Genomic DNA, 19,785 nt, shown 5'->3' with positions numbered 1-19,785 from the left:
TGTATAACTAATCCATACAAATACATGAAAAGATAAAACTGAAAGACATGATGAAAATAGCTGGTCGAATTTCCACTGATATTATGTCTTAAATGATCAACATCTAAAAGTATTGATTACACATGCAGTGCACTGAAACTGTCTGGTTGATTTCCAAGTGATCTTCTCGCTTTTACAAGCTCATAAAATAAAACTTCTAGGTAAAAACCACAGGACGCAATCTAAAAACCCAACCCAAAACCTGACAAACACTTATTAAAGGTGTATCAAATAACACAGCAGAGCTGAGAGTGGTAAGTAAGAGAAATTCTACTGTTACTACTGAGATTCAGGGTTGTCCTCTTTAGACACCATTTTCTGCAGTGATACAGCCCCAACAAACTTTACAGATTCATCTTTTTCCATCAATCTTCAGTTAATCCAAGAGTCTCACTTTGCAATGGTCCCCTAATTATGCGGCTGTACAGAATACTTTTATTTTTGCAAGGAACTGCCACTCAAAACAACCTGACTGAACACAGAGACATGTATTTCTAAGTCCTCCTTTTAGATACACTATGATAAAACAGAAGCTTATCTTTCATAATTTTAGAGCATCAAATCATGGCTTGAGTGAAGGACGTTAAGTTTAGCTGAATTCCCTTCCTGTGTACTGAACATTAACAGTGTACTGAAAAATAAGTTATAATTCACAACATTACAACCAAAGTCCTCAAAGCCTGTCTACTGCAGAGAGCGCTTGGGGATCTGGCATTAGAAGTAGTGGGTTATAGCACTACAGATCCAGACATCCACTCTACTTTATGACCAGAAATTTTCATCCTGTAATGCAAACAACAGGAGTAAATGTCTGCCTGTGCCACCTCTACATCACAGCCCACAAAGCACAGTATGAGTTCAGAATTTTGTTAGTGGCTTAAGCTACTACATCATGAACAAAGAGGGCATGATGGTCTGCTAATATTGACCTGCCACAGATCCATCTGCCTGAGCCTACTCATCAAATGTATTAGATGTGCTCAGTGTATGCAGAGAACTGAGAATGGAATTTGAAAACAAATTCAAAAAAAAAAAATCAGCCTCTAAAAACTCCTAATACTCTTTCAGGAATCAAATTTTGCCAAGTATAACTTAGCATCCAGGCTATTGGAGCTAACCTTCCAATTTTATTAAAGGCATCAACAAGCATACATACAAATGTTTTGTTAATAACAAAATATATGCTGCTTTTGAAGAGGCAAATCTACAATCTTCTGTACTATACTACTGACTTCATCTTCCATTATTGCTTTAAAAAGTTGCAAACTCAGCTGATTCCAAGATTTCAAAACGTGTTACGAAGATAAAACATTTATCTAAATATGTATTTTCTCATTTCCTGTCACGTTAAGAGAGATATCTTTTGTCAAGTAAAATTGACCTTAATGTGTGACCACTAGGGAAGAAAAAAAAACAAAACATCACCTAGTTGCAGCTCTTACTAAAGGCCCAGCAAGTGAATGCAATACCTTGCAACAGTATGAGAGCTCCTCAGTATGGAATCCTGCCAAAATTATTTGTTCAGATAAATGGCCTGACAAAAGGGAACCATAAATAAGGTTACTCTTTCAGCATCATAAAGTTGACGCATATCCTGCCCAAGCTAGTTTTGTATAAAACAGCAAATAAATCTAAGAGATAAATAAAATGCAGAGATGTTTTTATTTCAGATAAGTCTGCCTATTTATTCAGAAACCATTTGCACGACAGTCTTTGGCCTATCTGAAACGCTTTCTCTGAGTACGTGCAACTCAGACCTGTTACCAGCCTGCATCACTGTAAGTCCTGATTATTTCATATCCTGTACAGCATATTTTGCATAGCCAAGTTCAATTTAAAACTAGTTATTAAAATCAACCAGCAACTTTGCAATTGCCTACAGAGCTTTTTTTGTTCATCTTCACAATAGTATACGCTGGATAATGAAGAAAGAAGCTTGATGAGAGCATGTGCAGCGTGGGGTGAAATAGCACAAAAAACACAGCGTTGAAAGAGACTTTGAAAGAACTGGTAAATAATTCTTCATAATTTTGAAAAATGCTTTCAGTACTTAAAGTAGAAATATTTTTACCTACAAGCAACAACAGAAGCACATGTAGTATCTTAAAAAAGAAAAGCCTAAGCATGTAGTCCAAGTGTCCTCTGGAGATTTAAGTTTTAATCGCTCAACATGCCACATATTTTACACAAGTGTGTTTTAAACCTATGTCATTTAACAGGTTATGAACAGTGTTGGGCATCATTGAAACATATTTTCCTTTCAAATTAAAGGGTTTAGTGACATACCAAATCCCGGAATGCTTTTGAGACTGGATTTGAGACAGATTTTTTCAAGTCTGAGGTAGCTGTATCGCAGCAGGCAGTTCCACAGGAACATCCAGTCCATTCGTGTGCGATGGTTCATGATAATGACACTCCTTTCTCCAGGAACAAATCCGTCTCCAGTGACAACCACCTTGGCACCAAACACCATTTCCAGTAAGGCCTAGAAATATAATCTCCGTGTTAGGGCTCTACTCACAGAAGAAAAGCATCAGCCCATTAGCAATACAAATTAATTTCAATTGTATCATTTCACTTATTCACTCCTATCACCACTGGTAAACAAACTTCTGTTTTCTAATAAAGCAGCCAGCTTTCCCGCAGTAATAGCTGTTTAATGGAAGAGGAAACAACGATTAAACAGCACTTCTTAAAAAGCACTCCACTACAATCACTGCACTGAACTTACCGTTCCCTGTTTTTCCAAGAATACTATCACATAAGAATATAAGTGAGTCAGTATGGATTATAACTTGCCAGGTAATCTAAGGAGAGACTGGCTGCACAAATAATCTATTGCTCAATATTGTCAGGGTTGGGAAGGCATCAGAAGCTGCCTTGCTTTCTGCTTGGGACCAAATGGTCAACATGTTTAACTCCCAAAGCACAGAATAAGCCTCAAACTTGGAAGGACACAGACATGAGCCTGGGCAAACAGCTGTCTCCATTTTGCCTAAACAGCCAGTGATGCCAGAAGGTCATGTAAAAAGCATGTTTCTTGCTTTACCTGCTGTATATGGCTGTGAAGAGTCAAGTTATAAAGCATAGGTCGGTGGTTTATCAGAGGGAAAGAGTAGGCAAGAGCTACACAGTTAGTTTAACAGGGCCTGGTTTCATAACCTGGACAGTCAGACCATAAGCACATAACCAGATTAGTTGTAGTAAGTACAACTGTGAAGCCCAACAGCATTCTCTGGCCACATCCACATCATACCAAATTGCCTACTGAAAATGGTTTCTGACCCATGACCATTCCCAAATCATGCAGGGAAGTATGTGGGGGAGTGCTGGTTGGTTACAGCGAAAGACCAGGACTAGGCAAAGAATTAAAAAATAGGGATGACTGAACCTGCAACCTTTTAATGCCTAGTGGAAACACAGTGCAAAGGTACAAAATCCCAAGAAACAGATGCAGACAACAGACATTACCTAGAGGTTTGACTTGAGTCCCCTAAGGTCAGGGTCACTGGCAGGACACTGTCCAACCCAGTTAACACAGAAAAAGAAACCAGCAAAACACAATTGGACATATGGAGGAACAAACTTACCCTTTGGCCCTAACATAAAAAGCACTTCAAATTACCTCCTTACCTTATCTTCCCCATTCTTCCTCTAAAAAAGTATAGAAAAAGAACAAAGACTGGGGATTTAAACAGAGCTCTATAAAGTAAACCAACTCTCTGTTCTGTTCATATTTCTGCCAACTCCGTGCCAAAGAACACAAGTTTCCCAGGTTAAGTCACCTGTAGAACTAGAATGACATTCTCACAATTGCAAATGGCTTGAGATCTTAGAATGAAAAGCATTATATTTGCCAAGTATTAATACTATTAATAAGTCAGCTCATTATAATTCCAGAAAAGGTGTTGCTATCAAGAGTAACTATGGGCCCCTCCAAGAGTGGTACAGGCAGCATAGCTCCAAATGGCAAAGATATCTGCTTTTCAGAAAGAAAAAAAGTAGCCTTTTTTGGGTAGTTTAATAAGAATCATATTACATATTTAACATCTAGTTAAACATAATAATGAGTGGGTGCCTCGTTCTACATACTCTAACCCTAATATAAGCCAAACTAAACTGAAACAGTTAACACCCACCTCACTGTCCCATCCTGCTGACTCTCCTAGAAAGGAAATAAAATGTGATAGCAGAGTGAGGAAGGTGGAAATTTCTTACATCACAGAGGTCAGGGTCAAAGTTTCCCTGCTGGAGTCCAACTGGTACAACAGCACTTTATTGTTTGGAGACACAAACCAAAAACCTGCTTTTCCTGACTAAGAATGGAGTAAGTGTAAGGACAGAAAACTAAAGCAGACAAGGTCAGAGCCTCAAAAAGATTGGGCGTAAAATCTTTTTGAGACTCCTTTTCTGATATGTAATAAAGATTAAACTTCTTTTACGCCAGAAGATACATACTTCTGCATACCAATATGGCATTTTACTTCAGAAAGTGAAACAAATCTTCAGTGGTCTAGAGGAAAAAAATCCCTTAGCTTTTAGAGAACAGATGAAGAAGGACACTCTCCTATTCATACCGTCTTTCCTCTGGAACAATTCAGGGAAAAGCTTTGTTATTGATTTCCAAACTCATATAGTTATAAAGTTGATAAAGGTGAAGCTCTTCTTTTTCAGTTGAAATCATTTACCTCTAATTCAACTACAAGGACTAAATTCTAAGAGGATTAAGTAACAGAATGGGAAGGTTGGCAACAGTGTACAAAACAGTGGATAATTTTCCTAATGAGATAATTGGAGTAAAGTCCAAAGAAAGAGTTTACAAGACAACTCACTTAGGAAGTTTGCAATTAAAAAAAAAATAAAAATTCTTCTGTTTACTAGTATTTCACCTACTCTTCTCTGCATCTGAGTGACACTGGATGAAGATGTCACAAAAAGGCCTTTTCAAGCATAAAATTAAGACACAGCATTAGGTTACATATAAATTAAACTGTGGAAGAAGAGAGGGACTGTAAACAGGCACACAGTTTGCAACTTTGAGCTAAAACCCAAGTTTCCACAGATAGTAAGTGTGTTAGGGCCCGTTTCGACAAAAGCATAAATAACTTTAAAAAAAAATAAAATCAAAAGTGTTAGTGGGCAAATTAAATTGTGGGATTACAGACAATTGCCCGAAACTTGGCTCAAACTGCAACTTACCACTGGGAGTGTGAACCAAGTGGCCACGATGCAGTCGGTGATCCAGCGATACCAGGCCGGTGAGATGAACATCAAAGGTAGAAAAGGACCGAGCATGAATATACTCCCAAAGAAACTTCCCAAGAATAGTGCAAGTACAAAGTATATCCCTTTCCATGACACCATGGCTCTGAAAAAGAAAGTTGGCATTATGTTAGAGAGACAAACTGAAATTATATAATTCTTCAAGTCTGTAAGCCCAGTTTGAGGTAATATTCCCCCTTTTTTCCACAGCTAACAACACATGATGACAGTAAACACAATCAAAACGTTCTACTTCACAGGCAGCAGCAAGAAAAGGACTTCATAAACACAGTGATTTGTAAGGTGAATTGGGATATTAAAGGGGCCATAAAAGTATCGGCTACATCATAATTTCCTCCACTTATTACAATATGCAGTTACACTCAAAAATTCTCAGCAAGCTATTTTTATTATCCAAAGGTACAAAAGAGCTATATAAGAGAACACTAGCTACATTAAACTTTTCAGCCATTATCTTTGTCATTGGTGAAGCACTAATGTTACCATTTTCTGCAGACAGGAAACTTTGCTAAACACAGGGTTGCAGAAAGTCATCTTCCCCACCTAACAAGGGTCTACGTGTGACCTCCATCACAAACCACTCAAGCCTCATGAGCATGACCAGCCATTTCAAATGCCAGTTCCCTTTCCATCCCAACAGGGCAGGCAAGCAGTGGCTGAAGCCTCCCAATCCACCCTGCCTTAGAGAACTCATCACTTTTTGAAGTCTGACGTACTTCAACTGTCCTTATCAGTTATTTTCCAACTTAACTGCACCAAAAAGCCAACAGCCTTTGGTTTTCAAGGCAGTAGTCTAGACTTGAAATATTTCAGTGTCTGTGCTATCAGCTACATCCCTTATTATAAATTGAAATGTACAGTACACTGAGCTTCTTAATGCATTACGGTAGAACACTCAGCAATCCTCCAAGCATTTGTAATAGCTACAAGCTTTCACAATTTAGCAACTACTACCAGCTATGACAAAGCAAATGTGGAAATATCAATTCTCTAAATTAGGGCCCAAAAATAGACTGTTTTCATCTATTTAGGACTCAGCCAATTGTTTATAAAATCAAAGGTTAAGTAGAAGTCACTTTTTAGTCACTTTACTGAATTCCTTTTTTGACAGGCTATTTTAGAAATTATAAGAGCTCAGTTAGACAGGACTTCAGGACAAGAAAAACAGGAAGCTGGTGGTTTGAATTTTAAAATGAGCAATGGAAAAGTAATCCATTAAGCCTCATGTACTGTAACATACATGATTCATCTCAAGCATGGTGTTGTACAATGTCTGTAGCAATACTGTTTGCACAGCAAAGTATTTGAAAGACAAGAAATGGCAACACTAGTGTTGCTAGCACACGAGTTCGCTTCTGCTACTTCATGTTCACAAGTAACAAGAAAGTAGCTCTATCTTGAGATACTTTTAGGTTTAAACAATTTCCTAAACTGTACGGTATTTGGAGAAAGGCCGAGAGAAGAGGTCATGCAAATTTGTTAATGCAAGAAGGATACAGGAAGCTGTATTTAACTCGACTTTTGCAGCATAGTAAAACAAGTAACATTAAATACAAATGTTTGCTGATAGCTATATCAGAAAGATTTTAACACAATGAAATTTGAATTCAAACAAATGCATATTATTTACATCCTGGAGTACAGAGCGCTCGCTTTTCTACCAAAAGCAGGAACTAAATAACCAGATGTCTACACATATGCACAAGCAGGACCAATTCTGACACATCAAGGCTTGAAGAGCAACGCACTGAAGTAACAACGTTCCAACTGCCTTCTTGTATTTGTTATTGCAAACCTCTGAGGGGAAAGTTCAAAATAAAGGCAGAAGACGACAAAAAAACCCCAAAACACAAACCCAAAGAAAAACAGAAACAAGAGAAAGTGAATAGAACCCCCAAACATTAGTTGCAGCAAGACCAGAAGAAAAAGCCTTCTCCTGACATCAAGATTTGAGACCTACTGCAAAAGGCAGCAGAGAGGTTTAAAATTCGGTGTGCTTGACCTTATCAACATTTTTTGAGGAACACACTGGAAAACAACCGGAAACATGTAGGCACAGTGCTCTCAGGCACCTGGTGTGATTCTTGGAGTGTCCCGTGCAGGGCCAGGAGTTGGACTCTATGACCCTGATGGGTCCCTTCCAACTCAGGATACTCTATGATTCTATGAAAGACCACTAGTAGACAGAGAACAAGAGTTTTTTAAGCTTTAGCCACCTACTCTGGTCCTCTGTGAGGCTGCTCAGAGCCTTTGGTCATGGGTCAGATGCAATGACCTTCCCTAGCAGACACCCCGGCTCCGACAGGCTGCGGGCAACACGGAGCTGACGCTGCAGTCCCAAATACCTGAGTACTGCACACAGGTAACCACAGAGCTAATGAGACGTCGCTCTGCCATCCTTCTAGACTCCTAGGAAAGCAATGTGGGCCATTTATTTACAGGCTGTCCTTTTCACAGTTTACACTAGTCCTTACCTCAAAGTATTGCACACAGCAAAAGAGTTAAGGAAGATTATTTTTTTTTTTTTATTTTGTGTGAAAGACTGTCTCGTAAATACTTTTTTTGTTTGTTTTAGATGAAGGTATCTGAGCTATGGAAAAGACCTGATGAAGTTCTGAATTTTCTCTTCTTGAACCAGCACTCCAGCAGTACTTTCTTTATCATTACAGTATATACATATGTGAGTTATACTGCATTCCAGCAGGCAGAACACTGTGGTGTTTATTTCTAGACACAAAAGATACCATGTGTGTTTTCAATTGATGCCATTTATCACTCTTGAAGCCAAATTTTTAGTGTGATACATACCACATTTCACTTATTGCTTCTATATAATACATTATAGATCTTTACACATGCACATATGCATTTATCTAGAATAATGGGTAGACTTTGCCTCTGAATTACCTCTACCATATAATAAAGCACCTACCATGCTAAGAGGTATGAAAAACTCCCTCTGAATGAATTTGAGCAAAACTGCGAGCTGAGAAGCCTGTGACAATGTGAAGAACTTACAGCAGAGAGTAACCATCCAGCTGGCTTTCTGAAAACAGTAGAGCAAGCTCATTTTAGTAAAAAGGTCAAATTGTTAATACACTCAACCCATTTGTTTTCATTTGTGGGTTCACATGCTGGAGTTACAGCCTGGACAATAGTTTACATGATTTAAAATACATCTGCCTACACAAGTCAGTTGAGAAACATTTACATATACTCTCATTTTAGCCAACAGTCGAGAATGGACAGTCATTACCCAAGGTGCTGCTGGGCATGTTTGTTGCCAAGATCACATGTCCTGGGCTGGCCAGCAGAAGAGTTGTTCTGCACAGGGAGGGCAGAGAGGAGGCTGAAGCCCCAGGATGGATTTGACACACCACCAGACCAGGTGCACTGCTAAAACCTTGTGCACTCTCTAATTTAAATGGTGCACAGAGACAAAGCAGCTTCTTGGCTGTGAGTACAGTGCACAAGTTCGTAAACTCTGTAGAGTCAGCTCTGGGCAGACAAAATAGTTAGTTACAACTTTGTGTCCTACCAAAGCTTCAGTACAGTTTGGGAATTGCCCCGTCTCTGAAGCAGTACAGTCATGTTCATGCAGCGCCGCAACCTGCCTAACAAACCCTCCCCTGCCTTCTCCTCTTCCCAACAGCAACCCTTTTCCCAGCTCTGCATCCCACACCTCTCATCCCAACACTACAATACCCCTCCCATGGATTCCCCCATTCCATCCCCCTGCAATACCAGCTTGTTTGGGCAGGTGAAGAGCAGCAGGCTCCAAGGGGCCCTCCCGGAATGGGAAGCTGCAGTGCTGAGGACTGCAGACTTGGCAAGTGGGCTCAGCTGTCGGGTCCTGCTAGGCTAGGCCATGCTCTGACACCCCTGTCAACTTGTGTTGGCACTGCAAGGGCTGTTGCACCCAGTTTACCATTCCAGAAACCTACCACTAGAGACAAGAGGGAACTGACTCTATTATCATCCTTTAGCATCCCTCAGCCCCTTAAATACCTTAGAAACAAACTGCCTCTAAGATATGTCAGCCATCCCAAATCTAACATCTGCATTCAACAAGAGAATAGCTACAAATCAATGCAAAATACATGCCTGCAACTTCAAAACATGATTAAAAACCAGCCAAATAATCTCAAAGAAGAAGGACTACTTAATGAGGACTTGTAAAATGATCTAAAACAAATGTGAAAAATCTCAAAACAAAGAAAATTGGAGCTGACTCATGTCAGAGATGAGACACCCAAGAAATTAATTAAAGGATTCAACAGGAAGTCTGAACGAATCCAAGCATTTTTTAAGTACAGAAGTATTCTGTTACTGTTGCTGGCAACTATCTCTTTCTAATCCAGCAATCACCCTCAACACTGGATTTAGCATGTATGATGGCCTCTGTGTATCTTTAAAGCCGCCTTCCATTTGCTGTGTGGGTCAGAGCTCAGGAGAAACACTCAAAATTATTTTACAATTCAGACTGAAAGCTGCAAACAGTGAGAAAGACAGCACCCTCATACTGGGCTTGTAGTTCTTCATCTATTTCATGGCAGAACTCCAAGTTATTGGGGTACTGTACTTCACATGTTCTTGTTGCCATAGCAGAAGGAAAACATGCTCTGTCTCCAGGTAACTAGAAACAATAATTCTTAAAATACAATTTTTGCTGTCTATTTCAGTTAATTTTAAAATTCTTGGCTACAAGGGGACAAATTACTTTCCCAAACAGTTTTTGTAAACTTCATATTTATTAGACTATTTACTTAAAATTATTTCAATATTCTATACAAACAAAATGTTTGCATAGTAACATAAAGCAAATGCACCTTCCTGTGATTCGATTTTGGCTTGTTTTGCTTAACATCTAAATACTTTTATTGAAAGTATAGCTGGAAGGACAGACAAACCACAGCTTTTTGTGATGATGATTTCAAAAGGTTTTAAACAGCCTGCTCTCTACATCAAAACTTTTTTTTTCACAACTGCTTCTACGGCTTGTAAGTGGGCAAAGGATGCAAAATAAGTTTATCTGCTGAGAAACAAAAAAGTTCTAAACTTAAAGGTCTAGAAATTTCAGAAGAGTCGGGACTCACCACAGGATTCACGTTTCCTTAACAGCTCCTGGCTAATTCAAAGTTCTTGTACAAATGGGTTGTCTTCCAGGTTCAATGTAAAACAAGATTTTAACCACCACATGGTATTAAGCAATACGACCTGACAAACAGAGCCAGCTGCCTGATAACTAGAGAGATTTTTAAAGGCTTAGTACTGTGAAGTGAGCAAATCAGGTTTTATTATACCACTGAAAAGATAAGAAATGCTCTTCAGTGCCAATAAAACAACAGTGTATTATTACTGGTCAGCATGTTTCCATTCAATCAGCACAGGCAATACAACTGTTCATTAGCCTTCAAAAACTGAATGGGGACTTCTATGCACTGGATTTAATGCTTCTTTCAGTCAAATACCAATGGAAAAGGTAAATGTTATCTTCAATTAAAATCAAGTAGAAACTCACACAGATAAACAATTATGACTTTTCCCTGACAGTTCTGCAAAGAAAGCAACCAGTTAACTACAAACTGACTTCACTTTCTTCTGCATTTCTTCTAAGCATGGTAAATGAAAGAGGTGAGCTGGAAATTCCAGCTCCCATATTCAACTTTGCATTCTGAAACATAATTCCCAAATCATAAGACACAATTTTTAAAACCTTTGATCAGGGTGAAGTGAATTGAACTTCAAGGAGGTAGGTAAGAGGGGAACAAAACCTGCCAACTTTCCAGGTGTCTATTAAACAAGCCATCAAATCAATAACTCAAACTTTTACTTGTTCACTGTTTTTAAGGTTCCTAAGCAAAATCATCTAGACAGGAGAGTGAGCAGGCGGAGGGACAGCCCTTCCCAGCTTGTGAGGCAAATAAGAAGGGGTCTCAGCAACAAGTGAGCAGTGGTCAAGTGACAAAACATCAGCCAGGCAGACAAAATTTCAGTGGAAATGACCCATCCAGGCAGAACATCTAAAGTTCAACAAAATCACATTTTTTTATTTGAGCATTTTATGCTGTTCTTCCATATCAGCATTGAAAAGGAAATTTTTATCAATTCTCACACTCAGAGCAAGAAACTAGTTTCTATGTAGCACCATATTTAAAATGAAATTTGTTCACAGCAAGCTTTTGTAGGCTGACTCCATTGTATTTCCAGATCTAAAACTTACCCCATCTCTTCTCACTTGTGCCTCAGCTAAAAGAACTGCAGAAATAGCAGAGGTTATAGGGGAAGCAATGACAGGAGAAAGTTAAATTATTAATTGCAGAGATATCCACTCTAATCAGTAGCCCACGCGATGCGGACAAGAAGCTCCATCCATCTCAACAGACCTCTCTATGAACTACATTTTACTTCTGGATCCTTTTCTTGGGCACTTCAGTATTTTAAGGAACATACAAATATGGCACAAATCACTATCAGAGAAAAAATATGAGAAGAAACAGTCACTTGACCATTAAAACCACTTCTTTTTTATTCAGTTCTTGCATTTCAAAACCTTAAAAGATTCATGTATCATAAAACAATACAGGATAGGGCAATAAGAGGTAATAATCATCACAAACCACACCCCTGACCCTGTCTAACAGTATAGCAGATATTAGCTTACACATGCCCAAAATAAAAAGTACAATACTTAATGAGCAATTTCCGTAAATATTACCAATAAAATATGATTACTGCTGCATTTTACAACTTATTTTCTCTTTTATTTGCCAAGACTTAATCTGACTATTATAATTCAATAAAAAATTTAACAGAATATTGAATTTGCTCTTCCAAGTTAATTGTGTCTTTCCAAATGCAAAAACCCTGGCTGAGATCCTTTGCAGTACAGCCTTTAGGTACTGTAAGCGGGTAATTCAGTCAGGGTACAAACATCAAATCAGTCTGATGCTTTTTCACCCTCGTTTACCTGTACTCTTTCCACTGTTGCTCCAGACAACCATTACACCAATAAAGCCAGAATGAGAGCACGAGCTAAGGTATTTGAAATCATTTGTAAGATGGTGTCATGTAATAGCTACAGCTGCTTCCTGAAAAAAACTCCAATGATTTATGAAGTAGCTTGCTTCTGTTCCTTACTATAATCAGAAAATTTAGATGAATTGACAAGTTTGAGCTGCTGTAGGAAGAACTGCACAAGAGCTTTTCCTAGCAAAAGCTATCTCACTTTTTTATTATGCCTATTGCACAGACACAAATAATTTTGAATTAATTCTTCAGACCTTTCCACGCATACAGTTGTTCTCTGCAGTATCCATCAAGTTACTGAGACCTCACAAGCCTGTACTGAACAGCAACCAATATAAAAAGAATGCCCTGGTTGATAAGTCATCAAAAATAGGTTTGGCAGACAAAGAACAGCTGTTTTATTTCCCCCATCCTGCCTTTAAATAAAAGAAACAAACAAACCTCCAAAGTTTTGCAACAAACATGGAACAGTGGTCAGTCTGGGGGGGGTTATTAGATACTTCATGTAAAACCAGCAGGTCAGCTCCAGGCCCAGTCTATTTTTCAAAAAAGTTACATGTGATCAACAGCTGGCAAATCTAAATCCCCTGGTTTTCAAAGTCTACAGCAAATCAAAAAGCTGACCAACACTGATGGATAAGAAATCCAAGTGAAAATTATGAAAAACAGATAAAATGTTCCACTTTGTAATTCGAGATGTTACAAACAAACCAATAAATCAAATTTTTTTTTTCCCCTGCATAAGAGCACCCCAACACTTTAGTTCAGAGCTATTCTTCATAGGGAGGGGTGGCACTTATAACTTCAGAAGGACCTATTTCACAATAAAATCCTCAGCTGGGGAACACAAATAAAGGACTCCAATGTTGAAGAACAGTTACTCAAATACAAAACTAGTAGTGTTCAGTGGAGTATCTTTAAATCTCTGCCACTGGCATTAAACCAAAATCACACTCAGGGAAGGACAAATCCATGAAACTTCTAATGGCTTTTCTACCCTCACCTTGACAGAATTTTGTCATCAACTTAATTCAAAAGAAATGCAGGAGTGGTGTATGAACAAAACTCACACAGCCTGTTCAACATGCTATGAAAACCACTGAACATCACTAACAGTATGACAGAAAGCTTATGCTGACTCACATTATTCGAAGAGTGCAATTATGAAAATACAGAGGGGCAATGCAAAAGCAGACTTCCAGAAGCCCTAAGCAAGCTACTCAACCTGGAAAAAGTTTCACTGAAACCTTTGTATTTGTGACCAAAGAGCTCTCTCATTTCTAGAACAGATTATGTTAACCCAAACAATTCATCCTTTTCCAGTTACAATGTGTGGTACAAATGAATTTGATTCTGGGTAATACTATATCATAGTTGGGGTTTTTTTAACCAACACAGCCTTTTTCTTTTATACTATGACAGGCACCACCTGTAGGGCAACAGCGATTTTTAAACTGGTTTATACCTTTTCCCAGTAGCATGTTACATGCTATAAAAGTTCAGCAGGTCCCCAACAGCAAACTTACTGAAGCCAGTGAGTCTCCACCTAGAATCAGTTGCAAGATCAGATTATGAATTTTATCTACTCTCAGAACTGGTAAAAGGCTGAAAAGAAAGACTAGACACTTATCTTCATTTCCCTACCATGTAAGTAATTCTGGTTCAACAGCACTTAGATGAGAAATGGAGAACACTGTCCACAGACAAATTTGTGTTACTATATTTTTTAATAATAATAAAGATAAATTGCTATTATCAATGGCATATAACTCAGCCAAGCCTCTGAGCCTGTGCAACTGCCTCAGGCTTTTTGAAACGCATTTCCAAAACAAATATCAAAGAAAAAAACCATTTGCAAATAACATTAAAAATGTCCTAGCCATTTAATTGGAAAATTCCATTTGAGAACTTGAAATTTTGCAGGGCTGCCTTTGTGTCAGTACACAGCACTGAGGCATACTTACACGTCAGCAAGTATCACAAGTTTATAACAACTTTAAAAGCCACATAAATTGTAGTTTTCTACACATTGGGCTTACAGCCTGGCTGCTTTCCAAGGTAAGCACAGAAGAAACAATAGATCAGTTACCTGGGAGGCTCTGAAGCAAAAGAAGAAAAATACAGTAGTTTTGCAGAAAATTGACAAACGTTTCATTCCCACTGGAAGCAGCAGAAACAGTTTATTTGCATTTGCTCCATTTCCGGACATGAAATCCTGTTTTCAATCTATTATGTTTTGATGTACATCAACATCCAAAGCGTTATGGTCAAAAACCACATGTTGCCAAACTACTGTCCCACTATCAACTAATAAAATTTCTACTTCAAGACCTTACAGTAAGAGAGGAAGTTCTGCTGTGCTTTTCAGAGTGTTCTAGACAACAGCCTTCAAACCTCATTTGGCGACCTCACCAGCAGGATCAGTCACCAGTGTATCTGGATATTTCTAAGGTTACATTACAAACCACTGCTAAGAAGTGTAGCTTTACCCCCATCTTCAGCTCTGTAACTCTTTCTTTCCACCAGCCACAATGGGAAGCGTCTCTCCTCTGACAGGACTCCAAAGGGACGTCCCCAGGGCTTCAAGTGGATCCAGGTCTTCAAAGCCATTTCTAACAGAGCACTGCATTTCACAGGGTAAACCACCTGCATGGTGCTGTGCATACATTCAAGCTTTGCCCAGGAAGATGCAGAACTGAGTTGAGTTCATCTGTACTTGAGATAATAAAGCTCTGTGTCTCAGCAGGGACTCTCAGCCCATGCACAGCAGCAGGATGATGCAGACATGGTGCCTCTTGTGCCAGGGCTACTGAATCTGATTTTATAAAACCCATGCCATTTTTCTTCAAATCTAAATGCTCTCAAAGCCAGAAAGTGTTTTATCAATATAGTATAATAAAGCAACTCATGTTCCTTGTTAAAGCTGAATGGCTTTGGCCCCTCAAACACCTAGAAAGATATGAGTGATCATTTAATTCTTACTTGTAAATTTTTTTGCATTTACCTGCAAAGGATCCAGTGTTATTGACAAATGAATAACAAAATATTTTGCATGAACATTTATCAAGGTCATTTTAGCCTGTAACAAATTACCAGTATAAACAGCTAAATAAAGTAATTCAATGTTGAGGCAACCAGGAGAGTTATCTGCCAGCGCTTATGCAATACTTTACTGAGCTGCCAGACAAACTGAAAAAAGCAACATCTAAGACCAAGACTTTTAGCTTTTTATTATGTAAAATAGTAGCTCATTTGAAACAGAAACTCAGTTTCTAATAAAATTTGCCAGAACTGAAAGGAGCTTGTAAAAATAATTAAAAGTGGTTTAATAGGTGTATTTCCCATCACAAAGACCAAGTGAATGTTACAGTAAGAATGGGTTTCAAGTCAGCTGCAAATACATTTGGCAGTTGCAGATTCATCAGACAGACATGCTGTGGTATACACATAGATGCAAGGCAATCCAAGAACAAAGTATCCATGAAATAATTACAGAACAGCAAGTGACCTAGTCAGGGAAATAACCTATTACAGCTATTCAGGGACTACCAGATTTTCCACATGTGAGCAATCCTCTGGCTTAACAAGAACAGGGAGGAAAGAAGGAAATCCTCACAAGAACTAAAGATAAAGAGCCTCCCAACACTCACTTGGGGCATTGTTACAGACCAATTGACCCCTTCCAGTCTCTTACTCAGTACCACCAATATTGCTATGAAAGTGCCTTAGAAGCTGCAAAGTGATAGGGGAAAAGAAGAAAAAGGCAGAACAACTTTTAAAAGACCCTGATCACTGAAGCAAAAAATTGTTTGGATCATTCAGAAAACTACGCTGCTCACACCTAGAGAATGAGAGGCCAAAAGATAAAACCCTGACCTACACCAAAACTGTCACGTGGAAGATAAAGGAGACAGGTGACAAGGTAGAAATAGTCTTGAGAACATTATTGACGGGTACACACTCTTCCACTTAAATACCAATGAAAAAGAATTCTAAGAGGAAATGCAATGAGTCAATCTTTGCACTAGGTAAATCATATCCAAAAAAAGGAAGATATTATCCAGAAATATCCAAATCGGGAGTCTTCTCAGAGCAGTTTCTATAGTCATGAAACATGTTCAGCATCAGTTGTATCTAGATTTTTCTTTAGGGTCAGAAAGATTTAGAGTTAATGACCTAGCAATTCATTTTAAGGATTTTTTTTCCCCCCCTCTCTTGCTACAAGAATCTCTCTTCCAAGATCTAGCATTCTCTCAGTTATTTCCAAGTGGGAACACACCCTGTCATGTGTTTCCCCTTTTACCAAGTGCCCTGACCTTTCAGGAAAAAGATTATAAAAAACCACAGAATTCCTGGAAAGAATCTGTTCTTTCTGATTAGCATACTAGTATCATAGACACAGAAGAAAGAAAGCTTACCTTCAAGGTATAAAATATGCTCATTAATAAGTGAAGTAAGTGGGCAACTGACTAAGGATATATATGAGAAGCACGTACATCTTTCTAGCTGCATTTGTAGAAAAATTCTCAAATTCAATCACAGCTCTTGAAATGCATTTAATGAGTTCATTGCAATGGGCATTGTGGACGTCATATTTTTATTGGGGAAATTATAAATCATGGACTTGTCAAAAATAGATGGTTATGACATTCCACTCCCCTCTCTTCCTCATCAGCTTGAGGATTTCTCTCCCTGTGTTTTCTGAAAATAAACACATTGCTGAAATTCTCAGTGTGATTCCCAGTAACCAAAGGACTGTATGCTTTTACTTACTGGGACACTTTTCATTCAAACACTACAGCCTCCAGAAAATGAGTCCACCTCTGGTATGACTGCAAGGTATGCTGAAGTTAAAAAAAAAACACAAAGTTAAACACGGAAGCACCAGCATTAAAATAACAGCACTGACAATGAAATATTCTTTTGTTCCAAAGCTACGTGACATTTTCATCTAAGCAAGGAAGAGACAACTATCTTATTTCAGAGCTGAACATCTAAGTATAGGATATTTTTGTTGCCAGCATGACCATCAAGCAAACAGCTGGACAAGCTCTTGATAAGAGGAAGAGTAGTGATAGGAAATGATGCAACACAAGAACCAAAGACCTGATATGACACAGTCTCACTTGAAGCCTATTAAAACCATTCCTTTATGGTATCATAAGTAAATACTAACAAAAAAATGGAAACTATTTAGACAAACTGTAGAAACATAATCTTCATCAAACAAGGGACAGCAAAATTGTTCCGACTCTTTACTAAAATGTTACGAATTAACTGGCAGTTGGGTCAACTTCCCATCTTTCCCAAAGGTATAAAACCAAGACGACTTGCAGGGATGCTGCTTTCCAAGCTCACAGGCAGAATGAATAGCATGGGAATTCCTATTCTAGTAGAGGCACCAAATCAAGATGCTCTCACTCCTGTATGTCTTAACTCATACTGGGTGTTAAACCTAGTTCTCTACAACGGCACTGAAATAAGAGCCCCAGTGACAAGTAAGGTCCTGCCCTTCACAGTTCTGACTTCTCCCCTCAGCAGGTCCACCTTGAACAACAACTGAGGCAGTAACACCTCTGAAAAAGTTAGCTGTGATTACTAAGTTGAAAACTCCAACTTTCACGGGGGAACATATATGGACACTTCTTCTGAGTGCTTCCACTCTTAACACTAACATAGTAAGTACGTGCTTTGATATGAATTTCTGTAAGAGCACTGGCTTTCCATGAGGGTAGCTCTTAATATGCAGTTGGCCCTAAAACCTCTCTACAGAAATGCACAAAGAATTACATTGCTTAATTTAAAGATTAATAATACATTTGTCATAGCTTAAATAGAAGATAAAAGTTTGCAACTTTTATTATGGTATCTACAAATACACTGAGAGAAAAATCCCTGGCTGCTATAGTATCAGTTATATATTTGGATTAACATAGATAACTTAGAATAAGCCTATTTTTCTCTCAAGGCTAAAACATATAATTTTTAATTTTATGTAAAGTTGCTTAACATTCAAAATTTTCTTCTCATACAAATCATTTTCACCTGCTCCTGCTGTTTTTCCAGATTAACAGCCTGAGAGAGAGGACAGAAAGAACCAAAACAACACAGAGCTGGGAATAAAGGAACACAGTGTCAAAGAGGAAGCCTAGAGCTATTGGGAAGCCCTGTATTCCACTTAAACAAGGCAAAACAACGTGCCTTCTAACAAAGACAATTTGAAACAAATTACAACCCAGAAGATTAATGCACTGACTCAGGCGTAGATGAGCCTGAATTTTCCACCGCCCATCTTTCCCAAGAATCCTTGTCTAACTCGCAGAAGGAAGGGTAAAGCTGGTTGTAAAAGTTTTCAAAATGCAGTAAGGAGTAAATTTGAAAACAACTTGAGGAAACATGGATTCCTGCTGAGCACAGAGTTTTCAACAACAGCTAAGATTTATTATATTGAAATTTTTTTCCAACAAGCTACAACAACGTGTGTTTCCTTTCCAATTCAGCCACAGCTGAACATTTTATTGAACCATTACAGTAAGAAAAGAAGCTTTCACAATAACTTTAAAAAGCTCTCTTCTTTTGGGATCAAACAGATATATTATTAAAATAATGCCAGTAAGAAGAATCAATCATTGGACTAACTGATGTCAAAGATTGCTGAACAATTAAATCCGATTGGTGACTTTGATGCATTGATGCAAACTTCAGAACAGAGTATTCAGGAAAGAAAACTTAATACAAATGTTTATGAAACAATTCTTCGAGTCTTTACTTTCCCTCTGTTCTCGATCTGCATATCAAGAAATGCAAACAAACTTCTTCATCAATATTTAGAAAAGTTTTATGGGCAATGCATACAGTAAATTCAATTTTTAATAAAGACATTACTACCCATACTTACTATGCAATCAAAGCTTTCTTTTAATTTGTTTTTTTGGTTGTTTTTTTTTTTTGCTATAGAGAACTGGAAACAGGAAAAACCTCAAAATTGACATCTTTGCTAATTTCCATTGTAAAAGGTAAGCTAGCAATAGTCACCAAACTCAGCATTTTTAGATTCTCCCTCACCTTCACCAGTTTAATCACATGACAAATTAACACTCTTTTTAAAGAGAAAATACGTAACCAATTCAATACAATTGCAGTGTAATACAAAGCCAATGAAATAACCATATAAACTCTGTTTGGAAGCACCTGTCTGATCCTGTACTAGTTCCAGCATGTGCTGGTCTTTGATATATTCCCATCCCAAAGGATGTGGAGGCAAAGCTGCAGTTGTTTCTTTGAAAGGAATACCATTAAGGGATAAAAATAAAAAAATTCAAAGTGTCAAGGTTTTATTATGGAACAACCTATTTTCTAACAACATCAGATGAACATTCCCACTGATTTCCTTGCAGAAAGCAAAACACTACAAATACACAGTATTTACAATCA

The 19,785-nt window shown here is 38.1% G+C and overlaps 1 protein-coding gene across 6 annotated transcripts in view; it reads right to left on the bottom strand.

Moving 5' to 3' along the window:
* LCLAT1 (lysocardiolipin acyltransferase 1) overlaps positions 1 to 19,785 on the bottom strand; it is a 114,955-nt gene that overhangs the window by 70,698 nt on the left and 24,472 nt on the right. For 4 of the 6 annotated variants that reach the window (XM_008934800.2, XM_018085329.2, XM_018085331.1 and 1 more), the window contains 2 exons: positions 5,239 to 5,407; positions 2,326 to 2,524 (listed from right to left, as the gene is read on the bottom strand). In XM_008934800.2, the coding sequence (XP_008933048.1) occupies positions 2,326 to 2,524; positions 5,239 to 5,403 (364 nt within the window). In that variant the 5' untranslated portion in view covers positions 5,404 to 5,407. Of the gene's footprint in view, positions 1 to 2,325; positions 2,525 to 5,238; positions 5,408 to 10,418; positions 10,488 to 17,124; positions 17,144 to 19,785 lie in introns of those variants that run through there. The other 2 variants (XM_018085333.1, XM_018085332.1) reach the window with 2 other exon arrangements.

Source organism: Manacus vitellinus, unplaced genomic scaffold (genome assembly GCF_001715985.3).
Source record: "Manacus vitellinus isolate BGI_N305 unplaced genomic scaffold, ASM171598v3 scaffold_8_pilon, whole genome shotgun sequence".
NCBI lineage: Eukaryota > Metazoa > Chordata > Aves > Passeriformes > Pipridae > Manacus > Manacus vitellinus.
Note: the sequence above shows the minus strand (reverse complement) of the source record. Positions and strands in the feature narration are given on the sequence as shown.